General features: G+C 40.4%; 1 protein-coding gene across 2 annotated transcripts in view; it reads left to right on the forward strand.

Moving 5' to 3' along the window:
* Nucleotides 1-27,845, forward strand: part of EPG5 (ectopic P-granules 5 autophagy tethering factor) — a 97,003-nt gene that overhangs the window by 57,623 nt on the left and 11,535 nt on the right. Inside the window, exons 26-39 of one of the 2 annotated variants that reach the window (XM_019739694.2) lie at nucleotides 3,594-3,765; nucleotides 4,882-5,044; nucleotides 9,331-9,473; nucleotides 10,712-10,868; nucleotides 13,231-13,425; nucleotides 14,475-14,688; nucleotides 16,654-16,802; nucleotides 17,301-17,502; nucleotides 18,141-18,213; nucleotides 19,614-19,717; nucleotides 22,838-23,013; nucleotides 25,203-25,388; nucleotides 25,883-26,092; nucleotides 26,779-26,923. In XM_019739694.2, coding sequence (XP_019595253.2) covers nucleotides 3,594-3,765; nucleotides 4,882-5,044; nucleotides 9,331-9,473; nucleotides 10,712-10,868; nucleotides 13,231-13,425; nucleotides 14,475-14,688; nucleotides 16,654-16,802; nucleotides 17,301-17,502; nucleotides 18,141-18,213; nucleotides 19,614-19,717; nucleotides 22,838-23,013; nucleotides 25,203-25,388; nucleotides 25,883-26,092; nucleotides 26,779-26,923 — 2,289 coding nt within the window. The remainder of the gene's footprint in view (nucleotides 1-3,593; nucleotides 3,766-4,881; nucleotides 5,045-9,330; nucleotides 9,474-10,711; nucleotides 10,869-13,230; nucleotides 13,426-14,474; nucleotides 14,689-16,653; nucleotides 16,803-17,300; nucleotides 17,503-18,140; nucleotides 18,214-19,613; nucleotides 19,718-22,837; nucleotides 23,014-25,202; nucleotides 25,389-25,882; nucleotides 26,093-26,778; nucleotides 26,924-27,845) is intronic. The other variant, XM_019739695.2, reaches the window with a different exon arrangement.

Genomic DNA, 27,845 nt, shown 5'->3' on the forward strand with positions numbered 1-27,845 from the left:
AAAACTCCACAGTAGTAATAGTTTAAATAAAAAATTTCTATTTTGTCATATAAAAGCAGTCTGGAGGCAGGCATTTCATAGCAGTAGCTACATGACCTGAAAGCCTTCGAGGACCCCTGATCCTATCTTGCTGCCCCACTGTTCTCACTCGTGACATTCACTTATGGCCCAAGGTGGCTGCTTAAGCTTACGTTGTCATATTCACATTTCACTCAGCAGGAAGGGGAACCTCCCTCTCCTGGACTCTTTGAAGAAGCTACTCACACACTTTGCAGTTACATCTCATTTGCCCAAACTGAGACAGATGGTTCTACCTCTCTGGAAAGGAGACTGGAAAGTGACTGATTATGTTTGTGGTTCATGTTCTCTGTGCTGCTTTAAAAAGACATTTCAGTTAACTTACAATGTGTAAAGTGCAACTTTCGGATTTGCAGTTTTAAAATTCAGAAGTCTTTTTCTTTTATAAACTCTTTTTCCCTGTATCTGGAACTCTTACTATATATACAAATGGATCATATTCCCAATGTTTCTAAGTTGGTTGTTTCTCACAGGGCATTTTTCTAGAGAAACAGTTTTATAAATTATCAGTTAGTTTTCTGTGCCAGGCCACAAAAACTTGTTTAACCTAGAAAGTTGGTGACATATTTTACAACAAAAAATAACAGAAAACAATATTTGGGGTCACTTACTAGTTTAAATTACTAAATATATTTTTTAAATGTAGTAGGACACATAATAAAATTGTAAATATAAGCATCGAACATGTAATACTATGCAGAGTAATAGAGCACGGAAGTGATTCAGAGAAAGGCAAGTGTCATGTGGGAGACCCTGCTCGCTGCGCCATTTGTCGTGCAGGTGGCCTGCGAGGCCTCTAGTCCCGTTCCCCACATAAGAACGCAGGATATGGTGAGGCCAAAAAGGAACACCCACGGAGCCATAGGTAGGGGAGTCATACCATCATAGTCTCACTGGAGGCTGGGGAGTCACACGACCTGCAACCTGCTGTCCGCTTCTCTGCCTGCCAGCCAACCGACTCACTGACTTGACGCTTGACTCACCAACCAGCGCAGCCGCGGCAGTTATATCAGTGGCTAATTGGCTAACTGGTTATAGCTGAGGTTCAATTAGCCACAGCCGACAGCCATTTACTACCCGAGCCAGCACCTTTCCATGTGAGGCCCAGAGCCTGGAAACTGCTCTCTGGGACTCTGTCCCCACAGCAAGAATACCTTCTTGTTCCAGCTCTGCCACTAACCAGCTAGTTAGCTGTGCAATCTGAGAAAAATAGGAACCTCTCGGCTTTAATTCACTCATCTGTGAAATGAAGGTGCTGGACAGTCTCACCAAAGACTTTTTTCCCTCCAACACCTTTCTCCTTGCTTTTTCCTTTGAAATAATAACAGTTTTCCCCCCCACCAATTATAGAAGTTATATATGCTCATTGAAAAAAAATTTAAACAATATAGAAAGGTGTATAGGGGAAGATACAAAAGTTGTCCTCAACCCAACCATGTTGATTCCCTTTTTCTGTTCCTGAAACCTTTTTTAAATGAGAAGAAATATGTTTATAGATCTGGAAGCTGTTGAACGCGTCTCTGTTCATGTCTTCCCATCTGTAGTGCTTTCACATTGCCTCAGCACTGCCCCAAAAGGCTGATTGTTTTCTCTGGAGTTAGGCTGGTAATTTATTAAGCCTTTAGTTGGGTCCAAGCCCTGTCCCAATACTTGACGTGCATTAACTCTGTCCTCCCAACAACCGTAGGAGGCTTATCCCCATTGAGCAGATAAAGAACCTGAGTTGTAAGGTGGTGGGGTAACTTGCCCAAGTCACAAAGCTGATATGTGGCAGAGCCACCTGGCTCTGGGGACCCTGCTCTTCATCACTTATTATTTTATCTCGTTTCTGGTGATCAGTACAGGTTGCCATTCTAAATAAAATTAAAACCTAGATTTTTAAATAACAAGTTTCAGGTTTTTCTCAGAAGATAGCAGGTTAGACGATGATTACATCAAACAATGGAACTTGTGATTGTAGGAAAAATTTTAGCAGTACTTCACAGGTCATTGTGACACCACCTTCTTTTTCTTGAATTAAATTTGTTTTGTTGGCTTCGTAATTTTTGTCACTTGTGCTCCAGAGTGGTGATTACAGTTAAATATGCTTTGAATTTTTATTTTGTGTTTAAAATATTATCTGTGGTTTTTCTTTCAACATAAGTGTTACTGAATTTGAAAAAGAGCCTTCAGTTTTCCTTCAGAGTCAGGGCCTAAACTGTTGCTTGAAAGAAAGCTGGACATCATCGGGAGTCTTATCCAGTGATGAATGCCTGACTTTGTTACATTCTGTGCAAAGAGTGGTAGTTCTAGTGGAAAAACCCCAGCATAACGGATGGTCCTGTACTTGACCTGTTTTGAATGTTAAATTCCATCTGTTTGAGGTGCAGACAATACAAGTCTCCATTTGCCAAGTCAAGTCATGGCTATGAAACCTTCTTTACTTTTTCTTAACAAGAATAGAAAATTAAATGCCACACCTGGAATGAAATCGGAAATTCATAGTAGTCCCTTAAGTATTTGTTGACTTGACTTATTGACTTGAAATTCCCTTGACCTCTCTCATGCCCTGTTATCTTTTTGTTGAAAAGAATCAGGTGTGTGGCAGCTTTTTCCTTGTTCTTCAGCCCCTGCCTGCCTTGTGGTATGTGTATAGTGCAGTAAAGAGAGAGGAAGATGGGCGTTTAATGGAAGTAGGTATTCAGTTCTGTACTAGGTATAGAAATATAAACATTTAACTTGGATTGACCAATATGAGACCAAATGCAATCTAGTGCAAAGTTGGATGGGACAGATTTACCTTAATTTTTCTTATATGGCTCCTGATTTCTTATTTGGACTCCATAAATCATTTATTGAGTGAATGAATAAGTAAATGAAGGAATGAGTGATTATATGACTACATAAACATAAGTTCTATAGGAATTTGTGCCCATGTCTTTATTCATTTTAACTCTACTCCTCTCAGCCCTGCTGTTTTAACCTTGGCCTCATTTAAAATTTTTCACTCACCTGTGTTCCATTCTGCTCATTCCTCTTTCTCCTGTTCCTATGAAGTTTATCTGGGTGATTGCATTAAACTTAACTGGGCTATCTGCCCCATTCCCCCAACCCATTGCCTGGTGATAGCTGCCACCTTTCTCAAGCTAGCTTAGAGCTGTTCACTAGACCCCCTTTGTACCAGTATAAGTCCAAACACCTTCATATATCATGCAAGGCTACCTAGGGTAATAATTTAAGATCTTTAAATAGAATTCCTATCCTCAAAAAGTCTTAATGATAGTTAATCACATTACATGTTCCTGATTTCCCAGCTTCTGGTAGAATATTATTGGGCCTATAGGTGCTCCCTCAAAACTTACAAGCCATAAAAGATATTAATTTTATTTGTTTAGGCCTCTGGTGGTTTAAGTAACTATTCTATAGCTTTCCAACATTCTTTATGAAAGTAACAGGCCAGGGCGTTGCACCCACTTTAGTATGTTACTCCGTAGTAGTAGCCATTACTTAGTAAATATGACTTTATTTTCTTTTAGCCAAAGAGAGGGTTTTAAGTAACTTACGGAAGCACGAGGCTCCCCATCCTCCCCTTGTCCTGCACCCCGTGAAGCCTCCTGTGCCAGTTATTTCCTCTGCCGTGCTCCTGAGTCAGAAGGGCACCACCCAGCTGGTGCGCACGGACCTGCATCTGTTGCAACAGCAGGCCAGGTAAGGCCATGAGACCATCGGGATCGTGCTTCCGTGCTTGCTGCCTAGACAGCTGAGGTGATTTAGTACCTGAGAGGCCTTCCACATCAGCTTTCTCACCAGGAGGGTGATTTGACGAGACTGGCCCAGACGGTTATTGTCATTTACCAAGTTGTAACAAGTCTTTTAATTTCACGTTGGGATTATATATGGTGCTTCCATGGACTATACATTTTGCATGTTTCCTATGGTGGCATTTCTGAGCATCAGCAGTGCCTGCTAACTGTTTATTATGCTTCTGAGAAGACCCTCTAATAATGGAGAGATAGTGTTTAAAGGGTATGAAATGAGGTTTATATCCTTTAGTCACTGCTTTGTTTTCTAACTCTTCATAGTCTTTTAAAAATGGGCACAGGCACTTGAGCCAAGTGCAGGAGAGGCAGTTAGTGTCCTGAGTTCACAAGAGATACAGAACGATCAACTGTTGAAATGTTTAACGGTTTGATTCGAGCTTGCCATCTTGTGAGAAGGAGCGTGTGTGGAGGAAGTCTGTTTTATAAAGTAAAAGAAGAATCTCTTACTGGCCTTTATTTCCTTGGCTGTTTTAGTCTAGGCATTTATTGTGTGTGTGTTGTGTGTGCACACAACGCATACACATAACGCATACACATACACATGTTCACCTGCACGTCAACAAAATAATAACTACAATTAGAACAATATCGAGACCCATGTAAACAATTAGTTTTCTCTATTTTTGACAATTCAGTTGGAGTTACTAATACCTAAGAAATCAATGGCACTTATAATAAGGCACCCCTTCAGGTAGTTAAATTAGGATGAAATTCTCATTTGTTCTTGTATATTCAAGTGTCCATTTAAAAACCGTTGTTGGTATCACATAGATTCTAAATGGAGCTTTATTTCTGGCTAAAAAGTTGTCCCACTTTTCCTTCCTTCCTTAACTTTCTGGTTAGCCTGGCTGCCAGGGAGAGGATTTGGGTAAGTCTTGGCACACATACCTTTGGTCTTGTTACTGTGAATATTTGTGTCTCACTGTGCTCTAATGCAGGCAGATTTCACTTATCGTGAAACCTTTCCTAAGACATTCTTTTACCTCCTGATGATGTTTTTCAGAACTGCTGCTCTTCGGGAATCTCAACAGGTTGCCCTGGATGGTGAGCTGTTGGATACAATGCCCAAACAGTATGTTAACCGAGAAGAACAGACCACACTGCATCTGGAGTGCAGAGGCTGTAGTGGTAAGAAATGCCAAGGAGCGGCAGTCGTAACAGTTCAGGTAAGAATGTTTACGTTTCCTCATCGTTCCGAGAATTTTAACTGAGTCCCTAGTAATTGGCATGTCATCGAGAAAGACTGAAAGAAGCATATAGCAGATGATGATGTCCTGAAGCATTTAATAGGTTTTTTAGGGGATGAAGACACACACTAATCACATATTTCCATAAGCGCTGATGAGTCCTAGAAAACAGATAGAGATTTAAAAAAATTCAGAATCATTGAGAAGATTCTTAGGGAGAGGGCCTTAACCTGATCGATCTTTATAGCTTCGATTCAGTTAGAAGGAATGTGAGAATGGCGTGACCAGGACTTCTTCTAGGGGTCGTGGCTAGATCAGTTTGTTTCAAGTTGTTTTTGGAAGTGGTGGTGGGAATCCACACTGGAAGGTTGGCTGTCACGTGCAACGGCCGATCACTTGGGAGCTCGGGCTGTGTGTTGCGGACAGCGGGGAGCCCCTGAAGACAAACAGGACCTGTGGAAAGCAGATCAGTTGAGTGGAGCCTGCCAACAGGCAAAAGGAGAGACGTGCAACAATATGAGTGAAAATTCAGCTGCCTCTAGCATCACTTCCTTGAGTTCGAAAGATAGAGTGAAGTTGGATCTGTGACTTCGTAAGGACTTCAGAATGGAAGTTCAGCCTTAGGCACACGTCATAGCACGTCCTTTATGCCGGGCACTTGTCTGAACACTTGGCAGAACTCGTTTTATTCTCACCATAACCCTATAAGGTTTTTGTTATCTGCCTTTCCCAGGTGAAGCAATAGAGGCATAAAGAGGTTAAGTTACATACCCAGGGCGACGCAGCCAGTGAGTGGCAAAACCAGGAAGGCCTGGGCAGTCTGGCGACAGAGCCCATGCCCCTGAATCACTGCACCTCACTCCTGCTGCACGTGAATTCAGGATTCCCTGAGCCTGGAAAGAAACCCTTAGAGACGGGCCGGCGCTACCTGCTGCCTGACTACATTTGTACAAAAATAGTTCCTCTTTTTTGTTAGCTTTGAGAAATTGGAAAAAATTTATTTTACTGACTCTTGGTTGTCTTTCAAACATTTCTCTTCATTTTGTGCTAACCCACACTTTAACAGTTCCAATATATTCTCCATTAATCTCCTTAGGACACTGTTTTCTCTAAAATGTCTTCTCAGAAATACTTTTATATTTGTATTTGTCATTATCTTTAAAATTTATTTTGATAAAATAACACTTATATGCATCTAAAGTTAAGAAATTTGATCTGGAAGTGATCAGTGATTAGAGAATTCATGGAATTTTTAAGATCAACTTCATGGGAAATGATTTTATATTTTAAATATAAATTTTAAAATTAAAGTACACAAATGTGTTTTAATATGATTTTAATGGCTCATTTATGAAGATTTCAAATTATATCATGGAAATATTTTATTGTTTACTAGAATTTTTCTGGGAGGGAAAGCCCTGGAAATTTCCAACCATCTGCAAGTGTTTGAACTATGTATAGCTTGTTTGGAGTATACAAAAGCCAAATATATTCTATGAGAATTGAGACGTGCTTCTTCTGTGGTTGCCTCTCCTAGTAGAAGCCTTCAATAATTCTGTGATATTCCCTGAGGAAATGGGGTGATTTATAATAGGGTTCCTTGTGTTGTATTTCGGTATTGTGGGGCATGTTTGCTGGACCCAGAATTGATTTATTGTCATGTGAAAAATGTGTTCATTCCTAGAAATGAGAGATGGAAAAGACCCACTGAGGGCCTCCCATTATTGTAAAAACTCGCTGAAGGACCTGCTGTGTCCAGCTTTTACATCTTTGTCTACTTGCAGTGACTCAAGTGGAGGGGCTTCCACCACGCTGCTTTGTTCTATTGTCTGCCACTTCTTGTCATTATGCTCTGAGCCATTCAGTCTCTCCCACCCCCGTGCTAGTAAGATAAGAACACTTTGAACACTGGTGGGAAAAATGAACAAAAATAAGGAGATTAGGAAATAATGAGAATTTGAGGATGTTTTTGGTGAATGTCCAAACTTTCCTACACTAGTTGGTTTTCTTTTATTCTCAGCATTTAGTAGTTTCTACAACATGGGGTGGCAGTTTTAAAGTTCAAGTTGCAAAGTGGTTTTGATCTCCTCTCTGCATTTCCCAGTCAGGTGAACCTTGTCCTTTCTCTCTTCTCTGTCTTTGCACTTCCCTTCATTCTCGCTGTCTTCCCTCCTTCTCTCAGATTCTTTCTTTGACTCTCTGTTTGGGTGTTTCTCTCCAGGACAGCCAAGGGCTGTGACCCTCAAAGACCCAGTCTAGTTGTAGTTGGTGACATATGGGCAAAAAAACTGACTGCACATACTCCTAATTACATTTTAGGCTCTTAAACATTGGTCTGTTATTTGGAAGATTTGAAGTCTAATATTTGTATTGATTCCGTATGTGGTTTAATGGAAGTAATTTTTTATCTTTCATTTCTCCACGAGTAAAAATTAAACAATTATTGTTAACATATATTCTTGGCTAGTCACTTTCATGGCTTTTGATTCATACGAACAGCGTATTTTTTTCTTTAAAAAAATGTTTTATTATTTTTTATTGGGGAATATTGGGGAACAGTGTGTTTCTCCAGGTCCCATCAGCTCCAAGTCATTGTCCTTCAGTCTAGTTGTGGAGGGAGCAGCTCAGCTCCAAGTCCAGTCGCCATTTTCAATCTAGTTGCAGGGAGCGCAGCCCACCATCCCATGTGGGAATTGAACCGGCAACCTTGTTGTTGAGAGCTTGTGCTCTAACCAACTGAGCCATCTGGCTGCCCCCTATTTTTTTCTTTAAAACAAGAAGCTTTATAAAGATTTTTTTTTAAAAGGAACAACCATGGTTCCTTTTATAGAAGAAAGTTATCATTATGATCATAAAAAGTAGGTGCTCAGTGTCTGTCAGAGCCGTGCTGCGCTAGGGCGCGGTGTAGAGCAAAACAAATAGGACTGTTGCCCTTCAGGAGCTTTTGATTTGGAATTTATGATGATGACCTTGACAGGGACCTAAACACCTTGGTTAAGTAAGTTTGTGAATTAAATGTTTACATGATTTACAAAGAAAGGATTCCGTAATCATTGCAGTGGTGGCTGAAGACTAGGTTTAGGCAGGTGCATACAAAGGAAAACGTTGCCCACCCACGTGATGTGGAACCATCTAAGGAGATGGTAGGATTTCAAACTCCTGCCCTCTAAATGTGCTGGTCTATTCAGCATTCTCTGCCATGCCCGCAAGGTACGTGTAGGTCCTCTAGTCTGCTTGAAAGGCCTGTCCAAGACTGGACCCCCTGCTCCCCTCTCTGATTGCACTCCGCTCTTCAGCCCCAACTTCCCCACCCCCCATCATCTTGGCCAGGCTCCTAGTCTCTGTCCCTCTATCTTCCTGTCCCCACACCGACCACATCGGTTCTGTCTTTGTGTTGCAGTCTGGGCCTAGGATATTCTCTGCATCCTTCCACATCCAAAAAAGGACATTAAATACACACAAACAAAGCAGCTATATAGGTCATTTGACATCAATTAATTAGAGAAAGGAATGTTAACAACCCCCTCAAGTAGGAAAGACATAATCTTTTAAATTGAAATAAATTTAGGGGTTTTTTTTGTTTTGTTTTGAAAAGCTCAATAAATTCTCCTTATTTTTCACATCTTTACTGAGAACCAATAAAAATTTTATCAAAGACCAGCTTTCAGGCACCACTGTATTGATCAATGGCTCTGTCCCAGGCATGCAATTGATTGGGCATTTCCCATATTTTATCTTATTTTGTTGTTTGCTTTATATGCCTTTTTTTCCTTTCAAAGTGGCAAATGTTTTATTAATAGCATCTGCGTCCTCATTTTTTTAATGCTGGGCATCCATACAATGTGCAGCCTGAGTGTTTCGAGTTGACTGAATCACACGTGCTGTGGGTTGGGACGACAGGGGGTTTTAAGGCTCTGGGGAGGGGTGATCAACAGAGGAGGGGCTTGATGTGCTGTAGGAAAGGCCTGTGGGAAGACCTTGAGGATTGGGGCGTTGAAATGTAAGTGACATAGAGCATAGCCTTCAAAAGTCTGAACCAACAATACACGAGTTCAAGTTTGATTCTTTATGAAAAACCTGAGATTCTTGAATAGTTTTTTGATAATTTTTCCCCATCCCTGGCAGGTTCAATTGAGAGTTTTGAGTTATAATATTAATTGTAATAATAGTCTGTTTATCATATGCCCACTGTATATGTAATAAAATATCTGCTTTAGAAGCATGTAGGGACAAAAAACATCTTTGACCACTTTCATTTTTGTTAGTTTGAAGGTATGCATAAGAATGAAGCAGTAAGCCAACAGCTTCATGCTTTGAGAAAAGAAGTGAAGCAGTTGCAAGCAGAAGCTGCTAAACCACCACCACTTAATATTGTGGAAGCTGCTGTGCATGCAGAAAATTTGATTACGTAAGTTTTGAAGGGCATTATACTTGAAAATACTCTTGTTATTATTGATAGTAATCATACATGCTACCACACCCTCCAGACACCCACTAATTAAGTTAGCATAGGAATCGGCACACTGGCCATTGGGGGGTGCACATCTGCCCTGTCACCCATTTTTATAAGTAAAGTTTTATCGGAACACAGCTGTGCCCATTTATTAATGTCTATGACTTTCATGTTGCAATGGCAGAACTGAGTAGTTGTAACAATTTATGGCCCGTAAAGCATAAAATATTTATTATCTGACTCTATAGAATAAGTTTGCACACCCCTGAATCACGAGATGATATAGTACATTGAAATTCAGTCATGGAGAGATTTGGTGCTTAAGTTTTATATCAAAGTCACGTTTACCTAGGAAGTCATCATTGTCAACTTAGATTATTGGCAAAGTTTGCAGTGGACTCGCTCAGGGGCATTAGGGCTCTCAGGTATCATTGCCAACTTGCGTTTGGCCATTGTGATTTTCTTTTGGAGCTCCTGGCTTACTCGCATCATCCTCTTTCTTCCCAAAGCCAACAGGACATGACTTGGGAGAGGGCAGGTGGCTTCTGCCTTTTACTTTAAGATGACTCCACATTCTAGTAACAGCAGCTAATCCTCCAGTGGATTGGGGTGGTGGTGTGGAGGGGTCACTGAGTCCTGTGGGTGGGATGGGGGTGGGCTGGGAAGGAGGAGGAGATAAGGTGAACAAGGGGTTGATGTTTCTTTTGCTAGTAAAGGAACTCAAAAAAATATGAGAATTAGAAGAGATTCCTTTATTCTAGGATCTTATTCTATACAGAAATCTTTATCCTCAACTTAAGTCACTGTTTTGGATTTTAAAATTTAGAGAAATCAGGATGCTTGTTTTTGAAAAGTTATATTATATAAGGAATACATGAAGTTAAATAATAAATTATGAATTACATATGAAATGTGAAAAATTTTAATAAGATGAGAATGTTAATTAGCCCTTATAAGACACCTGATTTTCTTTTTTTTCCCCCAGGAGGGAATAAAATCATTTTTATGTATTGAAAATAAGGTGTTGGGTCAAGTTGGAAGATACCCCATGCAATATTTCTAACGTGACATTTGTATGGGGCACCGAGGACTCTAAAGAATATTGCCTGAGAAATGTAGAGTATCAGAGAAACATTCACGGGTCTGGATTCTCATACTGTGAACCAATAGTCTTTACCTGCATTTTCCTGCAGGGCCTTAGTGAATGCCTACAAGTTGCAGCCCACCCCTGGGGTTCAGAAGGTTGGCATTAGCCTCTTCTTTACTGTTGTGGATTACGTCAGCGATGAGACCCAGCGTCATCCTCCCACAAGGCAGTTCTTTACGTCATGCATTGAGATTTTGGGACAGGTAAGGTTATTCTGTGCTGGTTGTCTTTTTCCGATATAATGAGTCCCTACAGTGTCCTCATTAGATATAGTTTGGGTTGACTTCAGACTTATATTGTAGGTTCAGAGTATTACCTAAGTCAGAAGCCCCTTTGAATTACTGGCTTCTGAAGATGCGATTAGAATTGTTGGCATAGGATTTTGCTTCTCCTAGAAGCAATAATAAATTACTCATATTTGAAAGCCTCTGGGGAGACATCAGATTCTATCATATGCTGTTGGTGATGTTAGCAACGCCATCATTGAAGCTCTTTATCGCTTATAAAATGCTTTCCGATTCATTATTTTATTTTTTATTCTCATAGCGACTCTGTGATATCATTCTCATCTTAAAGATGAGAAAACTGGGCTCTCAAAGATTGAGTGACTTGCCTAAAGAATTGCAGCTGTTGAGTGCTGGAGCTGAGACTGGGTCCCGGGTCTTCTGACTCAGCGTTCAGCGCTCGCTCCACCTCCCACTGCTGCCTCCCAGTTGCCATTCTCCCTAACTTTATTTGACTCATTGTTAAAATAAATATAGATATTTACCAAGAGCAAGGGCAGTGTATCCCTGCAGATTGGGAAAGGAAAGCCACTTGTTGGTAAATATGTAAACCCTAATTAACCATGTCCTCTCACCCAAATTCAATTGACTGAGTACTTATTTATTGGATGTTTATAAGGTGATGTGGAGCAGATATTAAAATATATTTTTTAAAATAGTTTTTTTCTGATTATAAAATTGATGGGTACTTATAAGCAATGTGGACAGTACAGAAAGTATAAAGAAACATTTCTTAGAATCCTAACTACCTGGAGACTGGTTATGCAGCTAGCATTTCATTATGGTTTGTCTCATGTATGGATGTGTATTAATGTATGCGTGTACATGTGAAATTGATGTATCATCCCTACATACAGATAACTAGATCGATAGACATAGATACACACTCAAAAACGGGGATATGTTATTTTGTAACCTGATTTTTTTCATTCAAACACATCTTTTAGACATTACTCCGTGTTAATAAATACAGACCTGTATCATGGTATTTAATATGTAGTGTTCAGTGGTACAGATACATTGTAATGCCCTCTGAATGGGTATTTAGGTGTTTGTTTGCTACAGTAAGCCATAGCTAAATAATCTTACACAGCTTCGTGAACTTGTTGGACTCTTTTTTTCCTAGGATAATTTCTTAGAAGTATGATTGCAATGTCAAAGGGACTAGCAGCTGATGTGTATTGTCACACTGCCCTCCTGGAAAGTTTGTACCTATTTACACTGTCATTGCAGGGTTTGAGTTTATTATTTTCCATATCGTAACCTACAGTACGAATGATCATTCTTTTTAAGTCTTGCTAATCTAATAGGGGAAATGGTACTTTATTATTATTTTAGGTTGTATTTCTTTTAGTATTTGTTAAGTTGAATGACTTTTCACAGGTTTTGGCCATTTATGTGTTTGTGTGTGTGTGATTGGCTGCTTATTGTCCTGTTACATTTTCTGTGGGAGAGTTTCTTGGTTTTTTTTTATTGTTTTGAAAGAGCTCCTCAGACTATTAACCTGGTATCTGGAATGTGTAACAATTTTTCTACTTTGTTATTTTTCTTTAATTTTATGATGCTTTTTGCCTTATAGAAGTTAAAATTTTTATCAATTTAAATCTGTCAGTCTTGTCCTTTATTGTTTCTGCCTGTGGTCAAGTTTATCAAAGCCTTCCTGACCCTAAGATTTTAAAAAAATATTTCACTTATATTCTAGTACTTTTAAACATTAGAACCAAGTTAAAACAAATGTGAAGTTTTCCTGACTATATATTAGTTAAATTTAACTTTCAAAACGTATCAAAAGCACATTTCAATAAAATCTATAACCTAGAAGTTTTGTTTTCTTGACAGAATGCAGAATCACTTAGGGTACTTAGTAATTATGGTAGGTACATTGCAAATTTCTGGATTCAAATTACCCCAATATTTTAATCTTTTAAAAGTTTTGTAGTATAGTTGAGAATTTTCTACATATGGGCTGTCCAAATTAAATTAATGGGTTATCCATAATTTTTTTTTGAGAATTTTTATAAGTTTATTTGAGCCAAACTGATGACATTTGCTGGGGAGAAAGATCTCAAATGCTCCCCGGATTATCCATAATTTTTAATATCATCTACAATGGAAATAATAGGTTTATCTATGTTGATTTTAGATTTCTTGTGATTGTTTCGTGTTTTCATTTAGAAAAAATTCTATTTGCCTCATATTACCACCCCTTAAAACGTGGTTGCTTAAGTAAAGGTTGGGGAGTGGAGAATTTGGTGACATTTTCCCCTTTTATTCTTTCAAGGTGTTCATCAGCGGCACTAAATCAGAATGCAGAAAGGTCCTCGAGACCATTCTGAAGAACAGAAGACTCTGCTCTCTTTTGTCTCCTTTCTTCACTCCCAATGCTGCCCCCGCAGAGTTCATACAGCTCTATGAAAAGGTGGTGAAGCTTCTAAGTGAGGACAACAGTGACATAATTTTCATGCTGCTGACCAAGGTGAGATATGACCCAGTCCTGATGTTACCATTGAAATGCAGAAACGTTGGCTGTGGCCCACGCCATAGAAAGGAAAGGCTCTCTGGGGTTCTGTTTCCAGGCAGACTGCAGGCTCACAGGACCCTTGCACATTTTTCATGCTCTTTAAGCATCCTGATCCCACAGCTTCCTCTTGTGGATGTGTCGGTTGGGTTGTGAGGGACAGTTTTATTCCACTATAACAAGGACCTAGCTCCCAAACGCTCTTTAAAGACTAAGTACAGTTCTGAAATATTCATAATAGTAATTTAGTACATCCTTCTTTTGAATTTATCCTGAATTTATGCCTAAGTTGTATTTGATAAATGAGATACAATATGTCCAAGTCTCTCATATTTAGAAAAAGCCAGATCTAAGCAAATTGCCTTTGTTGTCATTCCAAGTAGAATGTTAACTCAGACCAAGGCAGTGAATTTACTTAACCGGTTGAGAATTTGGGAGCTGTAGCTCTTTCGCCTTCAATTGTATTTCTCTGAGCATCTATGAGTCATAAAACCTGGTAATTTTTTAGTGCCTAGAGACTGATCTCAGTCTGTAACGGGGGAGAACATGTCTTATAGGGGTTCTGGAAGGTGTTATCAACCCCCTGAATTTGTATTCACTGAGGTGACTGATGCAGACTCAGAAACGTGGCCGTTAGATGGAGACAGTTTTGTGAAGTGCCAGCTTGTGTGTGGCACTGTGACCAGTGAAAGAGAACTGCAACGTTCTGAGCCTTGTCTTTTAGGGAAAACTTACCAACAAGATTTTTAAATTGCAAAGAAGCGTGCGGAGCTTAGAAAACTTTACTGTCTGAGAGTGAAGAATTGATGGAGGCATAATGGCTCCCATCAATTACTGAGCTCCCCAGATTCTTTTAGGTACTTGTTTACAAACTGTAGTTTAAATCTTTATGAAAATTTAAAGGCTAGGTTATCTATGACTTTTAAACTAAATTTGCACAGACTTTGCTCTCCTTCAGTTAATTTTCTAGTGTCAATAAAACTGCTTCTCGTTTCTTTCCTTTTTAGTTCGATCTTAAGCAATGGTTAAATGCCACTAAGCCTCCTCTGTCTGATCGCACCAGACTCCTGGAGTCCATTCATTTGGCACTTACTGCCTGGGGCCTTGAACCGGATGAAGATATTTTGATGCCGTTTAATCTTTTCTGTAAGCACTGGACTTACCTTCTTCTCTACCAGTTCCCTGACCAGTACAGTGACATCCTCAGGCTGCTGATGCAAAGTGAGTGTCTTTTAATTGTGACTGATTAGATCGCAGTGAATTTTCGTATCACACGTACCATTCTACAGATATCATCCAAACATGTAAAAATAATACAAGCGTGCCGGAGTTTAGGGTGACTGATTTTCACCTGAAGTACTCCATGAACAGTCCCTCAAAGGTTCCTACCTGTAAAAATGGTCATTTATTGTCCTAAATGCTAGAATGGGCACTCGTGTTGGAGGCCACAAGTATGCGCCCATCTCTTTCCCTTGACTTAGCAGCTGTCTTGAATGGGGTGGGATGGAAGTGAGCCTGCTTCCTCTGCCAACTACAGATTTAGTAAGAGAAATAAGTTGCTTCTTCTATGCGTCGTTCCAAATAGAGGGTACATTTTGTTCTATTTTCCCCCTAATATTTTTGACTGTATTTATATTTGCCAAGGGAAAGAACAGCATTACAGTATTTTCCACATTCCCACCGTTTCTGTTCCCCTCCTGTAATTTTCCATTGGAGTGTGGAGATCAGAGGAGAAATAAAGGATGTAGGCTTTCTTATTTTCGGAATTTCACTAGGCAGGGATTTTCTCAAAACTTGAAAAACGAGATCGAATTTACTTTTTCATGAAAACTTGATACTGTTTATAGATGTAATGGAAAGCTAAATTTTACTTTATGCCAAATCTTTGTGTTATTTAATAGAAATTGTTTAATGCATAAGGTAATGATCTTCTGTATTGGACTACTTTAAGAATACTTGTACGGAAGTGGGTGGTCTCATTTTCAAAGCACCTCAACCTTTCACTGTTTCCTCCTACAGAGGGATATTGCAGGGTAGGTGGAGAACAGTGATAGGGAAATGTATTTGTATAATTTTTGATGCACATTTGCATAGCTGATTTTTGTTCTAAATTTTCAAAATATGATCAAGTATATATTGTTGTGTTTTTCCCCCTGAAATCTTTTAAAGAAATTATAAACTGTTTGTGTAGGCAACCATTGACTTGCACGGAGCAGGAAATTTGTACTTCTCAGGAGAAGTAATTCAGTTAAAGGCATAACAATAACAGTCCCACCTCTGTCAGAGTCCATGGCCTCCAGCCTCCTGGTTTCGCACCCCTCTCTGGCCACCAATTTGGTGTTCCCAGTGGTCCATCTCTTGCTCCTCTGCTCTCTCCATTCGCCCTGGGTGAGCCTGTCGTTTGCCCTGTCTTCACTGCCATCTTCTAGGTGGGCACAACTCCCACACCTGTAGCTTGATCCCAGACCTCTGCCCTGATAACCAGACCACAGTAGCAGTTGGACACCGGCCCTCCCCTGTCCCCTGAACATCTCATACTCGGTATAGTGCAGCTGACCTCGTCATCCTTCCCCTCAGACCTGCTCCTATGAGCCTCTGTTACCCTGTTTGATCCTCAGGCCACCTCTGGGTGGAAAGAACCTAAGAGATATTATTCCTGTCCTCTGGGATATGAAGTTTGTAAGTAGCAGAGTGCTGGCTGGCTGGTAGTCTCTAGTTTTGCACGCTGTGTCTGTGTTGCTTTAGCCATTGTAGGAATGGCGTTTTAGGGGTAAGTATAAAACAACTTCTGAAGAGACCTACATGCTGTCACTGCGTCTGCACCCAGCCTCCCTTATCTTGTCACCATTATTTCTCTCACGTCATCCAGCCAGGAAAATGGCTCCTTACCGTTCATTCCCCAGTAAAGGTCTGATGGGTGGGATTTCCCTCCCAGATTCCAGCTCACATGGCTCCAGCTGTGTTCACTCCAAGCAAAGCAGGGTTAACAGGAACAAGGAAAGTCAGGCGTTTGGGTAGATAGTTCTTTTAATAAGTTCTCTTTACTTTGGTTTCCTCATAGATGAATTTGTTTGGGATTTTTATTTAATATTCATTCCTTTGTAAAATACATATGTTCTTTGATTCAAGTTAAAATTTTTAGTTTGTAAGAGATGCTGACTTTCTGTCCTCTGTCCCTGCTGTAAGGCTCTGCTGAGCAGCTGCTGAGCCCTGAGTGTTGGAAAGCCACGCTGAGAGCCCTGGGCTGCTATGCCCCAAACTGCCAGCAGGGGGCACCTTCTGCCGAGAGCACGGCGCTTCAAAGCTCCACGGATGTTCTCTTGTCAGACAAGCAGGTGTGTAGCTTTTGGTGTCTGACGTTTTTGTCTCTGCATTTCCTTTTCAATTTCCTTTTTATTTAAACAGTTGGAACACACGTAAACTTTATATCTTAAAAGCTGCTTTTTTGTGCATGATCTTTAAGAGCCCCGTGTTAGTTTTTGTCAGTCACTTCTCTCCTACTCCCCTTTTGTCTGGATTGCCTTTCTCTCACACCTCAGTCTGATTGTTGCTCATCTCTTCAAGAGCAGCCTGGGCCTACGCCTTCCACACCTTAACTCACCTGCTCCTTAACCTTATATCACTGGCCCTTTGGTTAGGGTTCAACGTGGGTCCACGTGAAAATTTATTTGAAAAAATGGTTCCTCTGCTTCAGAACTAAGTCTGTTGGTTTACTTTTCACATGCTGTATATCTTTGCAACTCTTGCAGAGTCAAATCCTTCCCTCACAGTGTACGAACACTACTGAACGGAGACTTTCAGTAAGGATTTTCTAACCCGTCATTCTCTTCTAGGTAATGGAGACTATACAGTGGCTCTCAAACTTTTTTTATAAGCTTCGGTTATCCACGTTGGACTTTAGAAGTTTTGGTTTATTCTCAAAATGGAGTCCTTACATGGATGGTGTGAAGACACTCTTGGGCTATCTTGTGAAAAGGATGCTTGACTCAGAAATGACCTGCTTGGCCCAAGACCCATCTGCCAACAGCAAAACAGGTAATACGCCTTTCGTGCCACACGGAGCTGGGTGTTCTGACATTCCCTCAGAAGTGACTTGAATACACACATTAAGAGATTTAGATCTTTGCGATAAAATGATATATCTGAGTGTCACGCAGAGGAAATGGAAAATATATGGCATAGGTGTGAACCCATACGTGTGTTCATTTAGACAACGGATGCTTGCTTCAGCTTGTCTCTGCCCCTCCTTTGTAGGGCGGAATACAGAGATAGGTTTCAATCTCCACTTCTTTCGTCCTATTATTTATCTTGCTAAGGAAAGTGTCCTGAATATTTAAGCGTTTATCTTTAAAAAAATGTACATTATAAAATTATCTATGGTATTTTGTAATGACATTTTTCAATTCAAGACATTCCATTGTGGCAAATGAAAACATAAACATACTTACATTAAACTTTTTTTTTTTTTTTTTTTTAATTCTTTTGGGTCTGGCTTCTAATCTGCCATCTTGGACTCTCTCTCTCTCTCTCTCTCTCTCTTTAAATAAATGTTTTTATATCAACATAGTTTATGGGTATATAGACAATTAGTAGATTTTCTAATATAATGTTATCAGTGGTATTGACAAAGGATACACTTGTTTCTCATCTCTAAAAATTTTACTTTCTTTTAGTGCTGAGATCCCTACATTCAGTCATTATCCAACTCTTTAAGCCATGGATCCTGGTTTTAGAGGACAATGAAAGGTAAATCACTTTTCAGATATTCAAATTCTTTTGAAATTTATAGACTTAAAATTCTCATGGTGTTTTGGTACAAGTGATGCATTCACAGGTTTAATTTTTATAAGTGTAAGGCCATATTTAAATTTAGAAAATACTCCTTTACGAAAGAAACTGAAGACATTTTCTGTTTGTGGAATTGTTAGTCTGGCTTATCAGAGCTATTATCTTGATACTAATTTTAAAACAAAACTGGACACTCGTTTCCAGTTTTCTACAATAAAGAAGTTGAATGAGTTTTGGTACTTAATTTCAGAAAGATGGATACCGCTCTCCTTAATTAGGTTTGAATAATATGACACTAAAAATATGAGACTAACTTGATCTTACCCAGTATCTCACTTACTGTTTGGAGTTAAGTTGGCTTCCAGATTAGTGGTGGGAATTACCCTTTTAACATGGACTCCGCAATTAAATGAAAGCATTATTTCAGGAGCATTTAGACCAGAGGTGGGGCTGTCCGAATGACTCCTTATGAGTCTTGTTGCCTCCAAAAGCATATAAATAAAAGCCAGGTGAACTTAATGAGAATTTTTAAAAAATGACAATAGTGCTAGACATCACTGTATTTAAGGTGTTTTCACTCCTAGGGCTTTTAACTCCCTTGTCAGGACTCTTTGCGTTAACCCATGCTGCTTCAGGAGCTTCTTGAAGAAAATAGAAAAGGTTCTGGATCTTTGCTTTTGCTAGAGGGCTATTCTTAAACAATCTGCAAGCTTCAGGATTTTGTAGTGACTGTTTGACTACTGACCATAAGGCAGTCTGCCTTTTAATTTCTAGGAAGAATTAATGGAGTTTATTTTGATATTGAACTTTATGGACCAGATTCAGGAATTAAAATTTTCATATAAAGAGTTTATTCTTTGGTTATTTCCTAGCCATTCATTTTTGGGCATCTTTTGGTTACAAGACATTTTCTTCCTTCCCTCCCCTCCCTCTCCCACTTCCCCTCTCCTTTCTCTTCCCCCTCCCTTTCCCTCTACCCCTCTCCCTCCTTCCCTGCCCTTCTTACTGTTGAAGCTACCTGATGGTATATTTCTAAGGCATTTGGAATATAACCAAGATGCACAAGGGATGGGTTCAAGGGTATAAATTGGATGTGAAAAGATGTTAGTTTGATAGTTTAGGTAGCACGCTTCTGAAACTTACTCGTGTTGGAATAAAGGTTAGGAAGGAAAGTAAATGAAACTATGTGGTTGATATTGCAAGCTATAATTCACCTCCAGGAATTTACAGTGGTCTAAATATGTGTGCTGGCTGCATCACGCAGTTTGCTATGACTCTGGCCAGCCCTAGACTCTGGGACCTGGAGTAGTTGAATCATGGTACTTTCACTTCTGAGCGCATGTTTCATGTATTTCAAGCAGCCAACGGCATTACCCCTGGCTGGAGAGCGATGCTGTGGCGGCCTCGAGCACGGTGCAGCTGTTCACTGACTGCATCGCCTCACTGCATGAGAGCTTTAAAGGTAGGAAGCTGTTACATCATGTCTCCAGTTGGTTCTCACGTTTTCCCTAAGTCATTCAGTTTCGCCTTTGCTTTCCCACTTTATTTAATTTAATTTTTGTTGGCAGGCAGTCATCTTTGACCAAAGGAAAACCACTCATGCAATTATTTAGTGTAAAGTTTGTTACTTATTTGTGAGGTAGTTTGGAGTTTCATTGGTTATGGAAAATATGCAGCCTTTCTCTTTCAGATATTGTCTGTCCCCCATGTGGAACCTCATTCTGTCTTCTATGACTCTGGCTTCTTTTTCATGTTTTCTATCTTTTTGTGCTTCCTTTTGGGTCAATTATTGAGGCCTGTTTTCCAGTTTACTCAGTCTCTCTATCCATAGCTATGTCTAATCTGCTTTAAAAAATATCCACTGAATTTCCCATTTTAATTTCTGGAAGTTATTTTTGTTTTAAAATCTACCCTGATCCTTTTTGATAGCATCTTACTTCTTCCTCTTGTTTAAATTCCAGTTTTTATTTCTTTAAAATGTTTAAACACGCTTACTTTCTTTTATGATCTATATGCAATAATTCCATTATCTGAAGTTTCCGTTGGGGAGTGGCTTATGCTGCTGATAGATATTCCTTTGGACTCTTATTCCTAGAAGCTTGTTTCCTGTGTACTTTGTAGTTTTGTAGTCTGAGCCCACATTTAGAGAGACATTATCTAGACAAATTCTGTAAAGATTAGGATGAGGGTGTGTATCTCCAGAGAAAATCTGCATTTGCTGCCAATTGGAACCACATAATTTCTTGCCTTGGGGTTTCTCACACCACACACTTACATATGAAATCAAAGTCCAAGCTCAGCTTGCAGGCAGCCCTCAGTTATCACAGTAAACTTTCTCCCCTCCCCAACTCCGAGTCCAGGTGAAGTTTTCTTTTCCCCACTAATCTGCCCTTTCAGAGAGAGCGTGGCCCTTAGAGGTTCTTGTCTTCCGTCTCCATGTGCCGTTCAGTAAGAGGGAGATGAGCAGCAGTCGGCAAGGAACGTGTTCAGAGCCCCGCACAGGTGTGATACCTGTGAAAGGAGAATGGGAAAGAAGAGCCTCAGCCTGTGGTCCAGTTGTGAGAAAGTAATGGCCAGCCCAACAGGGGGTTCCAGTGCAGATTCCTCACTGAGGGGCGTCGCGTTGGGCAGAAGTGTCCTGGGCTGTGTGCACTTGTTGGCCGAGGGCTGCCTGGGACAGTGTGTGGCCTTGACTCAGGCACTGCAGGCTTCCCTGCAGATGCTGCAGCTGGATCAGCAAGTTCCCCTGAAAGGGAGACCTGAGTGAGCACCTCCATAGCTGCCACGTGCTCGTGTGGGGCTTAGGCATAGATGTGACATGTGTACGTAACTGGTATGTTTGTGTGTGTGCATGTATACAGAGGATGCCAAAAAATGGACACACGTTTTAAGAGGAAAACTTTCTTATATTAAATGTTCTATATTAAAATTGTAATACTGAATATATACCGATAACAGAAGATGAATACAAGTCACGTTTGACTTCTGCAATTACAAGAGGTGCTCAGAGTGGTTACCATCAGCATCCAGACACTTCTGATGATGGTGAACTAATGCTTGAGCATAGATAACATCTCTTAAAATGTATATACACTTTTTTGACACTCCTGATAATATATATGTATATACACATGTAAATATATATATATATGTATGTATGTATGTATGTCTTTAGTTTTTTTAGAGCAGTTTTAGACAGAATTGAGCAGAACGCACAAAGTTCATATACCCTCTGCCTTCCCCCCGTGCACAACCTCCCCCACGCCCACCTCCCCCACCAGTGGTACACTTGTTACAGTCGATAAACCTACTGATACGTTATCAGTGCCTTATTCTCAGTATCTGTTTGATAAATATTGGTTCAGTGAGTAACACATGAAATCCTAATAATACTCTCTCTTTTTTTAGAAGGCAGTTTCTTCTAGCTGCTTTTTACCATCCAAAATATATTTATTGGTAAGAAAAATATTGGAGTATCAAATTGTACTCACAAAGGCTATATGTTTAATTTCATAGGATAAGGGGCAAGCCCTCTCACAGGCTCTTGCCTGTGTTTATAAAATAAGAAGGTGGCTTAGGAACTGGAGGATATAATATCAGAGAGAGGAAGCAAGAATTATGCAAAACAAGATGAAGAAGTATTAAATTGTAGCCTTTTAGTGAGAACATTGATCCAACTTTCCTTTTATTGAGGTAAAAAACGAGGACCTGAAAAGCAAAATGAATTTATTGGAGGTCACAGAATTTGTTTGTGCCTGGACTGGGACTGGAAGCTCAGTCTTGTTCTCAGGGATTACCTGGACATCGTCTACCCACATATCCATCCTCAGCTAAACAAACGTATAATTTGTCCGTATTTAAACGAGTGCTACCCTTCAGCCTGCTCTTACAAGGTTGTTAAAAGCATGTGTTGATGGTTCATGCTGTAGGATAAAGTAAGTACTGGCCATCGAGGACACAGGAACGTTAGAAATGATAAATTGACTGGTACCATGTGCTGGTGCTCATTGGTCATTTTGGAAAAGTGAATGTGAGAAACACCGTCGGGCTTCTGTTGCTGTGTGTGGTGCTCTCTTCTTTGACTGTGCTCCATTCCTTTGCGTAGAACCGGAAAGGCTGAAATGATTTGTCTTAGACCAAACCTCTTCTATTGCCATTCGCTCTTGAGGCCGCAAAGCAGTTGATTATTGTGAGGATAATGCCGAGTGATCCTGGTTGCGGACTAAAGGGATGCCTAAAATGGGTTGCGGTTGTGGAAGTGTATGAATTAAAAAGCCAGATATTTAGAAGTCTTGAAGAAAAGCTGATTACCCCGCTATCTCCTACACACCAGCTGCTCATTCTAGTTACCCCAGTGAGAAAAGTGCCATTTTTTCTTATTAATCTGCCATCATCAGCCCCGCCCGCTCCTGGCATGTGAAAAGCTTTGAAATTGTATACTAACTATTGCGAACCTTAGGTTTTAGACTTTCAGTTCAAATTTGTGTTTTGTGTTATTATTATTATTATTATTATTATTATTATTATTATGGTTAAAGATAACCCAAAAGGTCTTGAGCTGTATTCTCTTTTTCAATTTCAGATAAGCTGTTGCCAGGTGACGAAGGAGCCCTTCGCTTACAGCTGATGTATTACTGTGAAGCATGTACCGCACCCAAAATGCCCGAGTTCATTCTGTACGCTTTCCATAGTGCCTACCGGAAACTCCCGTGGGCGGACCTCCATCCTGACCAGACGCTCATGGAGGCCTTCTTTAGAGTAAGCCGTCCACTCTCCTTAGCCTGGAGAGATTTGGCTTCGGGGAGCAGCCTGTGCTCCCGGCACTGGCGGTTTTAGGCACAGTTGCTGTGTGTGCACTGTGCCCACACTCTGTGTTGCCCACATGGTGTTTGTGTAAAGCAGCATCCTGTGGAAATCATTTCCTGGTGTTGGTAGGTGACTGGAAAACATTGATCGTAGTTAAAACCCAGAGAAAGGCTTTGTCTCTAATATGGCAGCCGTTCCTTAGACTTGAGTAACACTGTCCTGTGAGGACAGGGTTTAATGACTTTGTTATGCTCTTCTCGGTGTTTCTGTGTCTACATGTTTTTCTTGGATAGTATCATTAGAACTACTTCTTGTTGAATGTTCTGTTAAAGCAAAACGTGAATTGGTGCTCAAGCCGTTAGTTTCTTTAAGCCATTGTGCAAGGGAGTCATGAGATCGTAGGAGACACAAGTGTGTGTAACAGTCTGATGCATCATAGTCGTGTAAAGACCTGAGATGGCTTGGGAAGTGCCACTAAGTGTGTAAAGAGTCTTTGTAGTAGAAGCAACTGTTGCAAAAAAATCAGGCACAGTAATGTCACATACCAGTCAGGCATTTTTGTTGTTCTTATTAACTTTCTATTTAAAAAAACAAAACCCTATGTAATCTTAGCTTTATATGATTGTTTCAGTTTATTTGTTCATGGTTATCAGTTCTTTTGTGTTTCCTCTTAATGTCACGTTTATTATTGAGGCACCTTAAGTGCTTTAATTACTACAGACACACAATATTTATGACAAGTAGTAAAAGGTACTGTAGATTTTTGGTGCTTTAAATGGAGACTCCACCCAGGGCCGCCCTTGTCAGCCACTCCTCTGGAGCTCTAAGGAAAGCTGAGGACAGTTGTCTTAGCGAAATCCAAGGTTAAGCGTGATTTTGTAGCGAGCTTTGGTCCAGGAGACAGGCACTAAGTAGATATTCATCACTAGTATGAGTATGGAAGGGAATGTTTGTTTGAAGAGCTCTAAGACAGCATTTAAGGAAGAGAGCAGCCTTCCCAATATGATGCACAGTGCAGTGTCTCTAAAGGGATGTGTAGACTGTGTTTCTAGGAGTTTCAGTCTCATGCTAGACGACCCTGAGCTGCCCAGGAGCTGGAACCTGTAGTTCTATGTGTCTTGTTGGCATACTAAGGTACATCTTTTGAGGGTGTTGAGGGTGAGCATAGAGAACAGATGACAAAGGATGATTAAGAATCGTTTTCTGAAAGGAAAATGAATAAGTAGTTAGCATGGTATAATGGTGTTAGTAATGGGAGGACACGAGTCACCAAATTCCTGATTGTGATGTTGTCAGTGGAGTAGAGCTTTTTAACCTTCATTTTGAAAGGAAAACTTTATAGCTGGCCGTGTTTTCATTTAAACAGACTTGAAATAAGCTTATAAAAGATAACTTTGACATTGATCATACACTTTATAATACATATGCCACACCCCCAATCCCTAATAATTTAAAATAGAATTTAGTTAAATATTATGTAGTTATCAGAAATTATGAAGATACGGAGATATTTTTTATAACATAACATTGCACTAGAAAGGCAGTGTAAAAGTATATATACTAATAGAGTGGGTCTCAAAGTATGATTCCAGGGCCAGCAGCATCCTTACCACCTGGGGACTTGTTAGAAATGCACGTTTCTGCACCCACTGTAGATGCAGGAATTGAAAAATTTTAGGGGCGATACCCCACAAGCTGCGTTTTAGTAAGTCTTCCAGATGGTTCTGATACACGCTCAGCTTTGGGAACTACTGACTAGTCGATCTCCACCTTTGTCCTGTCCCAGCACATCTCAGGACTGTGATACGCGTCCTTCAGCACCAGTGAGACTAACTGTGGCAGGGATTTACCACCCTGTTTGGAGCCAGGCAAGCTCATTTCTCTCCTGCTAAGAATTAGTGGAATAAGCAATGAACTCCAAACAAGCTGAAAAATGTACACGTGCACTGAGCATGGAAGGAAAGATATTATAAATGTTAAGTCTAAACCTCTGGGGGCTAGGATTATGGATGATTCTTTTATAATCTGGGGGAAAAAGTGGATTTTTAAAACTGTAATGTAGTAAACATGGATTTATGTATGTTTTCAAGATACATAGACAGCTTAAAGCAAAACGCTGGCTTTAATTTGTTTCCTTGTAGGTGGAACGAGGAAGCCCCAAGAGCTGCTTCTTGTTTTTGGGGTCTGTCCTCTGTGAAGTCAATTGGGTCAGTGTCCTCTCCGATGCCTGGAGTCCCAGTCCCCACCCAGAGACCCGGAGCATGATTGTCTGCCTCCTTTTCATGATGATTTTATTGGCAAAGGAAGACCAACTGGTAGACCAAACAGTAAGTGTGGAGAGCCTGTGATAAAGCTTGGCAAGGTTCCCCGGAGCCTCACTGTGTATGAAGTTGTCATTTGTTAGTTGTCTCTCTAACGTCTCTAGGAGTGCGAATATATTCTTGGCATGTGGGATGTGTCTTTTTAACTAGATGCCTGATTTTCTTGGGTAGGTCATAATCAAATTGCAGATTATGAAGGAAACCACACTGAGTCAGAATATAAAAATCAGGTTTATTTTATATCTCATGAATTGCTAGTTGTAACACCAGATCAGAAAGTTCCTTTGAAAATTGGGTTCTGAATACTTACAAATTTTAATGTGTGTTTGCCAAGACTTTGCTTATTACTTTCACTGGTACTCCTAACTTGAGTAGATATATTTATTTGACATCTTAACTATTCTATGCTTATCACAGTTCACTTTGTAGATGAATTAGAGACACGTATTTCTGGAAAAACGGCAGCTTTGGAACTAAAGGAACATGTGTTTCGTTCTTAGGATTCACCTCTACTTAGTCTCCTCGGCCAGACAAGCTCACTTTCATGGCATCTTGTGGATATTGTGTCATATCAGAGCGTGCTAAGTTATTTCAGCAGCCATTATCAGCCATCCATCCTCCTGGCAAAGGAATCTTCTGCTGAATTAATCGTGAAGCTCCTAAAAGTGACTGCAGGCCTTTCCGTTCCTACGGACAGCCAGAAGCATCTTGTAAGTTGAGTGAGTGCTTTAGAAGGCAGAGAGTGTTCTTCAGGACTGGTGATGGCATAAGTGCTACTGAGAAAGTGGGAGGAGGTCTGTCACGTGTACTTGTATTTTGGCTGCTAGGATCTTTTAGTTCTATTTATCGCTAGTAAGCCTTTATTTACTAGCAGTGTCACATGCTAACAGGAGGCCAAAAGGATTACGGGCCATCAGTGGGCTGTTGGGTTTAGTGATCTGAATGCCATTGGCACCAGAATGGCAGGGAAGTTAGGAGCATGAATGAGTTTGAGGTCTGAAAAACTCAGGTCCCCAACTCACTGCCATTCTGGCCTGGTTTTCTGATCTGAAACTATACCTTGCCTCAAAGTGGTGTTGTGAGGATTAAAGTAGATAATGAACGTAAAAGTTTTTGGAAATGTTCTTGGCAAGTAATTAGTGTGTGGTTAATGTTGTTATTAATGTGGTAAAAAAGGAAGTGTGTTCTACCGGAATTTCAGGGAACATAGGTTCTAGTCTAAGTGTTACCGCAGATCCGCAGATCCCTAGAGACAGGCCCTTTGATACTCCTTCGTGTGGCTTCCTGCTCTGTCCTCTCCACTCCCCACCGAAGCAGTCAGTGCCGTGCTCCTAGGGAATCCTCAGTTAACACTGCTTGCATGGATTGGTTTGAATGATCCTTTTTTTATTGTCAGGATGCAGTTCCAAAATGCCGAGCCTTCATTCATCAGATGGTTCAATTCCTCAGTTCCCTGGAACAAAATGGAAAAATCACCTTAGCAGCCCTAGAACAGGAAATGTCTAAGCTCTTAGATGATATCATTGTCTTTAACCCGCACGGTAAGTGACCACTGGAAGGTCATGTGTTTATTCTGTAAATGAACTTCTGCTGTGTGTAAGACATGGTCGTGACACTGGGAAGATGGTTGTGACACAGTCAGTCATTCCTGTTTACAGAGAAGCAGTGGTCAGAGAGATGACTGGACCCTACGGACGCTGTGTTATCGCAGCACTGGGGGGAGGCATGAGCATTAAGAACCTGAGGACGGGTTGATGCTATCAGATGCTGGTGTGAGGTTAACTGGATTGAGGGCTGAGTTAGACGACTGATAATCCCACAGGATGGCATCTTCAGTGTAAGGAAGAGCTAGAAGTAAACCTGCCCCTCAGGGAGGAAAACAAAGACAATTTTCTGTTTGACCTTGCTGTTGGATCAGAAGTCTGTGTGGTGGTGACAAAGACACCTCTTTTGAAAATTAGTAAGTACAAGCTGGTCCTCATGTGGGTTTGCAGTAAGAACTCATACTACCTAGATTGCCGCCCCCATCCCTCAACCTGAGAAATTAAAGTAGTTCTGCGTTGGCTGTGCCGCCAGGTGTCCGGCAGAAAGCAGCCACAGATCCTTTTTGGAGAAACCCATCTTCAACTCAGTTCTCAGAGTTCCAAGGAATCTTAACTCACAATTAAAAAAAAAAGAAAAAAGTCATAAAACATGCGAGGAAATAAGGCTCCACGAGTGAGTCAGCAAAGAACAACAGTCAACAGAGTCAGACATATAAAGACTTTAGATATTGGCATAATTAACAGTAAACAAAAAAACATTTTAATATACAGTAGTACCTTGGTTTTTGAACGTCACCATTGACGAACCTTTTGGTTTACGAACACCATAAACTCAGAAGTAAATGCTTCGGTTTTCGAACACGCCTCGGAAGTCGAACATGTCACGCGGCTTCAGCGGAATACAAGATCCTGAGGCCTA

This window comes from Rhinolophus sinicus, linkage group LG09, assembly GCF_036562045.2.
Source record: "Rhinolophus sinicus isolate RSC01 linkage group LG09, ASM3656204v1, whole genome shotgun sequence".
In the NCBI taxonomy this organism is placed as follows: domain Eukaryota; kingdom Metazoa; phylum Chordata; class Mammalia; order Chiroptera; family Rhinolophidae; genus Rhinolophus; species Rhinolophus sinicus.